The sequence below is a fragment of the Pelmatolapia mariae genome, linkage group LG15 (genome assembly GCF_036321145.2).
Source record: "Pelmatolapia mariae isolate MD_Pm_ZW linkage group LG15, Pm_UMD_F_2, whole genome shotgun sequence".
NCBI classification, from domain to species: Eukaryota; Metazoa; Chordata; class Actinopteri; order Cichliformes; family Cichlidae; genus Pelmatolapia; species Pelmatolapia mariae.
In genome coordinates this window covers 7240212-7250666 of record NC_086240.1, presented here as the reverse complement: position 1 = coordinate 7250666, position 10455 = coordinate 7240212, and the positions used below count along the sequence as shown (strand labels likewise).

The 10455-nt window shown below is 39.3% G+C and overlaps 1 protein-coding gene across 1 annotated transcript; it reads left to right on the top strand.

Moving 5' to 3' along the window:
* Positions 1-677: 677 nt before the first annotated feature.
* Positions 678-1652, top strand: LOC134643551 (leukotriene B4 receptor 1-like). The gene has a single exon (XM_063495978.1). The coding sequence runs from the start codon at positions 678-680 to the stop codon at positions 1650-1652; it is 975 nt and encodes a 324-aa protein (XP_063352048.1).
* The last annotated feature ends 8803 nt before the right edge of the window (positions 1653-10455 follow it).

Below are 10455 nucleotides of genomic sequence, written 5' to 3'. Positions count from 1 at the left end.
TCATTCATTTCCCTTCTGAGAAGTGTACTTATGTCAGGGGCGCAGCAGAGGATGCCGCTCTGAGCTCCATGTATGTTTGCATTACAGGTCACATTATTAGTAGAGCTCTTTGTGTGAGTAAGGGGACGTGGGTAAAACCTTGGATTTTGTTTTTTTTCTAACTCAAGTCCAAGTTACACAAACAACGAACTATATCCTGTTCAGATAGGACTTGTTGGTGGAGACCACAGAGCCAAGCAACAGCCTAATTGAAATGTAGTTCAACAGAACAAAAACTTTAGGCCTTAGGGTAATATGTCAGAATTGCAATAAAGACTGAAGATCTGATGATATTCCAGAGGTACAAAGCTAAAAAAAGGACAAGAAACATACATACAAATGTCCTACTAAATGCAAAAACCAAAAAGGAAAATCCAAAAGATTCCTACTAGCAAAATAAATGAATAAAAAGATTCAAAACTCCCAGTTATTCGTGTCCATATTTCCTTTTGTGGAAAGAGTTATGCAAAATTCTGAAAACATGGCGGCAGGTGTTTTTGTGATTTTTGCATAGGTCACAGTTTCCTTGTTATCAGTTCCTCTTTGACTACATCAAAAAACAGCAGCTTGTTTACCTGACTGCACATTTATCATCAACATCACTTGGTCAGTACACAACCGAGCAAGCAGCTTGCAGCATGGCACAACTCAACTCCACCAATATTACCTATAACATCTCCTCCTGTCCTGGATATTCACCTAGTTTCTTCTTGGAACCCAGGAGTCTACTTCCTGTGGTGGTGTTGTCCACCTGCTTTCTGCTGGGATTCCCTGGAAACATCGCTGTCATCATTCTCAAGCCAAACTGGGAGAACATGTCCAGTCTGACCCAGAGTTTGATGCTGAACCTGGCTGTGTCAGACCTGCTCTGCTTGGCTACCCTCCCAATATGGATTTACTATTTTGTCTGTAGCTGGACCTTAAGCCTGGCGGGCTGCAAGCTCATAACATACCTCATGTACTGTAGCATTTATGGCAGCCTGCTGACTGTGACTGTGATGAGTATCCAGCGTTACCTTCAGGTCGTTCACCTGCAGAGGAGTTTACCTCAGGTAGGAACAAGCAAGCTGCTGGTTCCGCTCTGGCTGTCTGCAATGATCCTGTCCATTCCTGCTTTAGTGGTTCGACAGCTGGTAGAACAACCACATTGGTTTTATTGCAAACATCAATACTTCTCAGAGGGCCAGTCACTGGCTGTTTTGTTGACAGAAATACTGGTTGGTTTTGTTTTATTTTCTATCATTGTTTTTTCATACATCAGTCTCTACAGAGAGGTGAATCGGACAGCTTTCTTCAACAATCAACAGACCACGAGACTGATTACCAGCATCATTGTGACCTTTTTTGGCCTATGGGCGCCATATTTAGCCATAAATGTGCTAGCAGTGGCAGCTATTTCCCTAAAAAATGAGAGCCTGCTGAAGTTTTGTGAAGACACCTGGAATGCTGTTGGAACACTAACATTTCTAAGTAGTACCATGAATCCACTCCTGTACACATTTACTTCTATTCATTTGTCCACTCTGGGCCAAAGAATTGGTAACCAGTTAAGAAGGACGTTCAGAAATCGGTCTCGGTCAAGAAATGTCACTGCAGGAGCAGCACCTCATTGATATAAGCTCCCTGAGAAATGATTTTTATTCTGCTGATACAGACAGTGTGTGGTAATCTCTATTTGTCACAGCAAGCTGTTGCGATTGGTCAGATAATGGACTTACTCGTTGAGCTGGTTCTCAACCAGAGAATTCAAACAGTATTCAGAAAAATCAAAGTACCTATTAAATGACATCTAATTACATAGAGTTTTTCCTTAACTTATATCATACTCTCCAAAATATTTTTTCACCTGCTATGAAGGCTATGAAGCCCATTAACTGACTCTTATTGACTGTCATAACTCTTATGATCATAGTTCAGATTGGACTTTAGATTAGTTGTTAGCCAGAGGACCTGTGTAGCATGTCTCCAGCTACATGAATTCCTTAACCCTAACCTTAACCAAGCAAACTACATCCAGCTACTCCAAAGAAGCCTGCTGAGACAACTAAGCCACTCAGGGCTGCTACTACTATTGGTGTGTGGATTGATGCTGAAATATCAATTATAATACCAGATATTTACGTTCTAGAAATAATCTAGCTCTTATCTAGAAATTCCCATAGTAAATTGGGGAAAATTTGTAGTTTATGATTAACAGGAACATAATGGAAAGTATCTATTTTATCTGCATATTCTAAATGATTGGTAGGAACTACTTCCTTTTCCGCCTGTCATAATGATATCCTAATTTCGACTGTCTAAATGCATCACTGCTCATGTGTGCTCACTCAAAATGTGGAGCTGCTGGCAATATGTAGCACTGTAGCTGAATTTTGGAAAGTGACTTGCATCTAGGTTTAGGTTTTTGTATCTGTGTTTAAATGGGGGAATTCCCCACATCCTTAAAACCACAGATTTCCTCTTTTTTTTTTTTTTTTTTTTTTTTAAATTGTAGCGCATTAAAAGTGGATTATGTAGACTAGGTATCTTTAAAATATACAGGGCACTCTCAGTAAAACAACTGCTGTAGGCTTGAAAAATCCCAAAATACAACGCAAAATATTTTGTAGATAGCTTTAAAATAACATGGATCTATAAAATCTAAAAAGATGTTTCTCAGCTGTATTATTATTTTCATTCACTCACATTTGTTTTTGATTGGTAATTAAATATTTTAAAATCTATTTTTTTTAATTTCTTCTACGATAATTATTCATAATTAAACAATAAGAACAAGAAGTCCCATGTCTTGTATTTATTAGAAAAGTTACAGTTTGAAATACACTACTTTTGATTTTCCGAACACAAGTTGTTGTACTTGTACTGGCATCAGATCAGTACCATCGATACAGCCTGAATTTGACTTGCTATTAGATCAGAATGGAAATCAGTCACATCGTACATCACTAATACATATCTATGACAGTGACAACAGCTGATACTTACCATTCAGTGAGCTCATGACAATCAAAGCAGCTTCTCCATATTTTTAATTTTCTTCTTTCTCGATTTTAGAAGCTTGTGTAGATTCTGAGTTAATGTAATTTTTTTTTTCACCGCAAACCAGTAAAGTGTAGTATACAGTATAAAGTGCTTTGACACAAGTGCTCCTGTGATTTGGTGACATATAAATAAAACTGCATTGAAACTAAACAGAGGAGGACCATCTTTTTCCATTCTTAACAACAGAAAGAGTAAGAAATAGACAAGAAGAAGGGCAGAGAGGGTGCTGCACTGACACTACAAGTCTATAAATCATGTCATCAGTTCAGTTCAGTTTTATTTACATAATGCTAAATCACAATAACACTCACCTCAAGGCGCTTGATATTGTAAAACCCTACAATTATACAGAGAAAACATCAACAGACAACAAGTATTAGCAAGTGCTTGGTGACACTCCCTTTTAACAGGAAGAAACTTCTGCAAAGATGCTGAAACATATAGGAGGTGTTTTTATAATATTCATTACAATATGAGGTACTGAAGTTAAATTTTAAATATGTTGAAACACAATACTGAAACATTCAAAATAACATAAAAATTACTAAAGGTATGTTACAGGCTTTGATTTTAATGATTAGCCAGTTGAACAGCCACATTTGTCAGAAACAATTTAACAGCTGTTTAGCACAACATGCATTTATTTAAAGGGAGAAATTTAGCAACATCATATCATATATATTATATTATTGAAACACCTACCTCTATGGGTGACAAAAGGTGGAAGTGTCCCCGGACACAGGACTGTTTTCTTCCATTCATATTCTCCATCATTACAGTTTTCTTTCAGTTTAAAGTTTCTTTCAGCAAACTTTAAACCTCTGCTTTAAAGTCTGCTTTAACAAAGTGAAACAGGCTTAGTAGCCTCAGTGTCAAACATCCCATCTCTAATCTTTTCATTCTACCTTTGCCTTTACATCCTGCATTTGGGCCCTCACTTCACACACCCGATTACATGACACAAAGTCAAGTAACTTAGCTACAAATACTATACTAGTATATGATTAATATAATATTTCCCAAATATGCAAATGAAATAGATGATTAACAGATAGAAATCAGTTAGAATTACTTTAATCATTTTTATTGATGTAAATATTAATAATTAAACTAGTTTATATACTATTGCATAGTTTTACTTTTGCAACACCTCCCCCTGCGTAACGTCTCAATTTTTAAAGTATGAACTGTACCTGTTACAAAGTAACTGTGTGTGCTTCATATTATTTTATACAGGCTAAGGTCGTTCAGCATGGAGCCTCCCTGAGAAGTAAATTTGTAATCTTTTCAAAGTTTACTTTCAGCTTTTACTTTTTTATTTATAATTTTTTGTTTTCATCACTCTGTGATTATATTTGCTGGAACTTCTGAATAAAGATCACCATTGTTCTTCCACTTCCACTGATATTTGGTTCATCCATCTGTATATCCTTTTTTTCCCAGGCCATCCAGGGGCCCTTTGTGTGTGGGTGTATGTTTAAGTAAAAGGGGTCTTTCCTAGAGTAACTCTGTTAGTCTTGCCCTTAGAAGCAGAAGAAATGCAATCTTGTGTGCTCCCTCAGGCTTTCTGAACAGCTGTCTGGATTCATTTATAACCCTTTATTGTTGTCTAGACACCACTGTTAAAGAAAATGGTCCACCCAAAGGGTCAGAACTACTGCAGGACAGCCTTTGGTCACCAATCATGCTTCCAATGCCAAGATGACTTCTTCCATGTACCTCTAAAATCATTCCTGTATCAATGCACTAGAAGAATACTGATGAAAGGATGCACTGTTACAATAATTCATGCTAAAGAAATATTATACGTCAAACTTATAGTAATTAGATTTACAGTGGCTTGCAACATATTCGGCCCCCTTGAACTTTCCCACATTTTTTCACATTACAGCCACAAACATGAATCAATTTTATTGGAATAAAACGTGAAAGACCAATACAAAATGGTGTACACGTGAGAAGTGGAACGGAAATCAAATAACTGAAAAGTGTGGTGTAATTATTCAGCCCCCTTTGGTCTGAGTGCAGTCAGTTGCCCATAGACATTGCCTGATGAGTGCTAATGACCAAATCGAGTGCACCTGTGTGTAATCTAATGTCAGTACAAATACAGCTGCTCTGTGACGGCCTCAGAGGTTGTCTAAGAGAATATTAGGAGCAACAACACTATGAAGTCCAAAGAACACACCAGACAGGTCAGGGATAAAGTTATTGAGAAATTTAAACCAGGCTTAGGCTACAAAAAGATTTCCCAAGCCTTGAACATCCCACGGAGCACTGTTCAAGCAATCATTCAGAAATGGAAGCAGTATGGCACAACTGTAAACCTACCGAGACAAGGTCGTCCACCTAAACTCACAGGCCGAACAAGGAGAGCACTGATCAGAAATGCAGCCAAAAGGCCCATGGTGACTCTGGACGAGCTGCAGAGATCTACAGCTCAGGTGGGGGAATCTGTCCATAGGACAACTATTAGTCGTGCACTGCACAAAGTTGGCCTTTATGGAAGAGTGGCAAGAAGAAAGCCATTGTTAACAGAAAACCATAAGAAGTCCCGTTTGCAGTTTGCCACAAGCCATGTGGGGGACACAGCAAACATGTGGAAGAAGGTGCTCTGGTCAGATGAGACCAAAATGGAACTTTTTGGCCAACATGCAAAACGCTATGTGTGGCGGAAAACTAACACTGCACATCACTCTGAACACACCATCCCCACTGTCAAATATGGTGGTGGCAGCATCATGCTCTGGGGGTGCTTCTCTTCAGCAGGGACAGGGAAATTGGTCAGAGTTGATGGGAAGATGGATGGAGCCAAATACAGGGCAATCTTGGAAGAAAGCCTCTTGGAGTCTGCAAAAGACTTGAGACTGGGGCGGAGGTTCACCTTCCAGCAGGATAACGACCCTAAACATAAAGCCAGGGCAACAATGGAATGGTTTAAAACAAAACGTATCCATGTGTTAGAATGGCCCAGTCAAAGTCCAGATCTAAATCCAATCGAGAATCTGTGGCAAGATCTGAAAACTGCTGTTCACAAACGCTGTCCATCTAATCTGAGCTGAGCTGGAGCTGTTTTGCAAAGAAGAATGGGCAAGGATTTTAGTCTCTAGATGTGCAAAGCTGGTAGAGACATACTGTCACGGGCTGCGATGGCAGATCGTGGAGTGGCAGTGAAAGTAGGGCCTAAACGCGAGACTCTTAGTGAAGGACAGTGGATTTATTTACAGGAGGTGGAAAACACACAACTATATACAAAATCCAGGCACTGTGATCCCGTGGCAATTCTCCCTGAATCCCACACAGTGCAGATGTCCGTGAAAGGTGAAAAGTGGCGACTCCAAAAAACTCCTATTCCCACACCGTGACTTCAAAGCACACTCCGCTCCAGATTCCTAGTAACACAAACACATTAAGGTTAGCAGGAACTCTATTAACTCGGAGGTTATACCAAATTCCACGGCTGTACTGACGAGTTCTGACTCAAGGATCCAGCGTCGGCCTCAGCTCAGCTACAGTCTTAAATGCCGCTCCCTTGACGAGCGTAATCTGCTGCAGCTGGCATAGAACGACGAGCGGCAGGTGTAGCTGTCTCTGGAGCAGAAACACTTCCGGGTTCGCAGTCTCCTCAGCGAACCAAAACCTCCGGAAGCTCACACGGAGAAACATGGAGAAAAAGGAGAGCAAACCAAAACACCACACAGAAAACATAAACATAAACATACACTGAAAATACATGAGCCCTGGGTCCCTAGACCCAGGCCATGACACATACCCTAAAAGACTGACAGCTGTAATTGCAGCAAAAGGTGGTTCTACAAAGTATTGACTCAGGGGGCTGAATAATTACGCACACCCCACTTTGCAGTTATTTATTTGTAAAAAATCCTTGAAATCATGTATGATTTTCGTTCCACTTCTCACGTGTACACCACTTTGTATAGGTCTTTCATGTGGAATTCGTCTCACTATCTGTCATTGTTTTTTCATACATCAGTCTCTACATAAAGGTGAATCGAGGAGCCTTTTTCAGCAGTCCACAGACCACCAGACTGATTACCAACATCATTGTGACCTTTTTTTTTCTTGTGGATGCCATATCTTGTCATAAATGCACTGAGTGTGGCAGCTATTTTCTTGAAAGATAACAGGCTACTGGAGCTTTGCAAGCACACCTGGCCTACTGTTGAAGCACGAACATTGATAAATAGTGCAGTGAATCCACTTTTGTATGCCTTTATCTCTATTCATTTCTCCACTCTATGCCAAAACATTGCTAAACAGTTAAGACAGGACTTCAGAATTCCACAAACTATGTCTGAGTTAGCAGATGTCACTGCAGAAGCAGCACCTCAGTAATGAAAGGTCTTTGGGAAATTGTTTTTTGCTTTGCTGAGACTAGAAATGTACGCATACGCACAGGATGTTGTAATCTTTTTTTGTCACAGCAAGCTATTGGTGATTAATGATTTAATGATGAACTTAGTGTTTAAGCAAAAGCTCCTCTCAAATAAGCTGTTTGTGGAAAGAGTTAAGAGTTAAATGACCAGCAGATGCGTTTTATTTGAATTTGAAATTTCATTTTAAATTACAATGACATGTGTACATTTTAATAATTACTCTCTAACTCAAAGTGCAAGAAATGTAATGTTGAATATATGCAACATCGTACTTATCCTCCAACAACACAAATTTTATATTGATCATCATAACATAGATATAAGCTATTCAGAGGTTTTGCAGCTCAAAACAACTGGAAATGGTGTGAAAGCTATGAAAATAAATGTTCATTATCTGTATGTAAAACATTCTTTGCAAATATTCTAAGGATGTATTCATGTAAATAAGACTAATGTGACATTTTTTTATCAAAGAAATGCAAGAAATACAAAACTGTCAAAAAAGTAAACCAATAAAGAAATAAATCAATAAATAAAACACAAAAGTATTTTTATTCAAATTATTTTCATGTTGCCTTGAAACAAAATACCTCCCTCTGTTGTTACTGGAGCTTACAGCAAATTACCGAAACTTCTACATATATATATGTTTCATGCTTTGGAGAGGCAAAGTATGAAATAAACAGGGTAGACCAGTATTTCTAGTTTGCTGTGGTACTGGGTTGCATCTCCCTTCAAATCAGCTTTGTGACATCTGGTCCTCAACTGTAAAAATATTGTAGATGTTTGTTGAAAAGGAGACATCTCAAAAGACTCAAACTATCTAATGAATTAGATACAATCTTACCTTAAGTTAGAGTATAATATCAGTTAGATTTTTTCCTCACCTGTGACGGTTTTAAGCACATAAACAGAATCTTATTGATTGTAATCACTTTCCTGATCCTATGTCTGTGTAGGTTGTCAGTCATCCAGATCATGATAATCTAAGGAGCTTGGAAAGAAAAGTGTCTGGACTTCTTAAGTTGCTTGAAGACATTTCACCTCTCATCTGAGAAGCTGCTTCAGTTCTAAGCTCCTTAGATTTTCATGATCATACTTTATTGGGCATTGAGGTCACAGGGCTGTGTCTCTGATACGCTGGTCTGCAGTACGGGGGCCCCACAGGGAACTGTGCTGGCACCGTTCCTCTTCACCGTCTACACTTCTCCATCAACTCCCCACGCTGCCACCTACAGAAGTTCTCTGACGACTCTGCCATAGTCGGCCTCATCACAGGTAAGGACGACTCAGAGTACAGACAGTGGACTCTGGACTTTGTGGACTGGTGCCAGCAGAACCTCCTGCTGATCAGTGCTGGGAAAACCAAGGAGTTGGTGGTGGATTTCCGGAGACGCAGACCCACCACACTGACACCGGTGAACATCCAGGGAGTGGTAATTGAGATAGTGGACTCGTATAGGTACCTGGGTGTTCACCTGAATAATAAGCTAGACGGCTGAGGTCATTTGGAGTCCAGGGAGCGCTTTTAAAGACCTTCTATGACTCTGTGGTGGCATCTGTCATTTCTTACAGTGTTGTATGTTGGAGCAGCAGTTTATCGGCAGCTGAGAGGAAGACGTTGGATAAACTCATTAGGAAGGCCAGCTGTGTTTTGGGATGCACCCTGGACCCAGTGCAGGTGGTGGGAGACAGAAGCACTCCAGCCAAAATAACATCTCTGATGGACAGAGTCTCCCACCCCATGCATGTAAATGTTGCTGAACTGCAGAGCTCCTTTAGTGACAGACTGCTGCATCCTCGATGCATGAAGGAGCGTTTCCGCAGGTCCTTCCTCCCTGCAGCTGTCAGACTGTACAATCAGAACTGCTCCCAACAAACACAGAGGCTTGCATCAGCGCTGTAACTTGCACTATTTTATCAACCAATTCACACTATAACCAGGGTTTGCCTCGTAACTTCATTTAATTTTATTTAATTTAATAAAGGTACAGTACTCTGTTTTTGGTAACCATTGTCCTTGATGTAAACATGTAAAAATTGTGTATACTTCTGTTCTGTGTCTTTCTTGCTGCTGTTACACCCAAATTTCCCCTTGTGGGACAATTAAAGGATTATTCTATTATTATTATTCTAAATTTCATACAAGTTTTAAGCCTGAGGACATGTTTTGTCCTCAGGCAAAACATTGTTCTGTTTGTTTGTGAATAACAAACAGAAACCAACTGAGAGTACATACAGTAAGCAAATGTAACTCCAACTACAATGTTTTCATAACCAAATCAATTAACTTTACTGCCTAACCATAACCAAACACCTGCCACCACCTACCCTATCACAGATTGGGTAGGTGGTGGTAAAGATTCTACACATTTTTTATTTTATTTTATTATTTCTCAACTTTAGATGTTTGTGTTTACTCTGGGTTGATGCAGTTTTTTTTTGTTTTTTTTTAAGTGAAAGTCTAATTTCTTTTCGTTCACCCCAACCAATCCAGTAGATGGCCTCGTTCTGCCAGAGGCTTCTTCTGGTTGAAAGGCAGTTTTTGTTTCTCACTGTCACTTAATGATCGCTCATAGGGTATCATTTGATTGTAAGGTTGTTTTTTTTCTCTATTATTGTAGGGTCTTTATCTTACAGTATAGGTGTTGTAAGGTAAATAAATGGTGTTGTGTTTTAGTGCTATATAAATACAATTTAACTCTGATAGAGCTTAAATCTGGGACTCTCCACCATTTGACTCTAGCCCTGAAGAAACTTCTCGGATGAGAGGTGAAACATCTTCAAGCAACTTAAAGAAGTCCAGATGCTTTTCTTTCCAAGCTCATTAGACTACGATGACCTGGATGACTGAGAACCTTCACAGACAACATTTTCCCTTAGATGATCCTCCCATTTTTTGCTGCATGTTCAATAGAAATACTGCAGAGACTGATATTTACTGTAATGCATTTACATATGGATTTGGATACATATG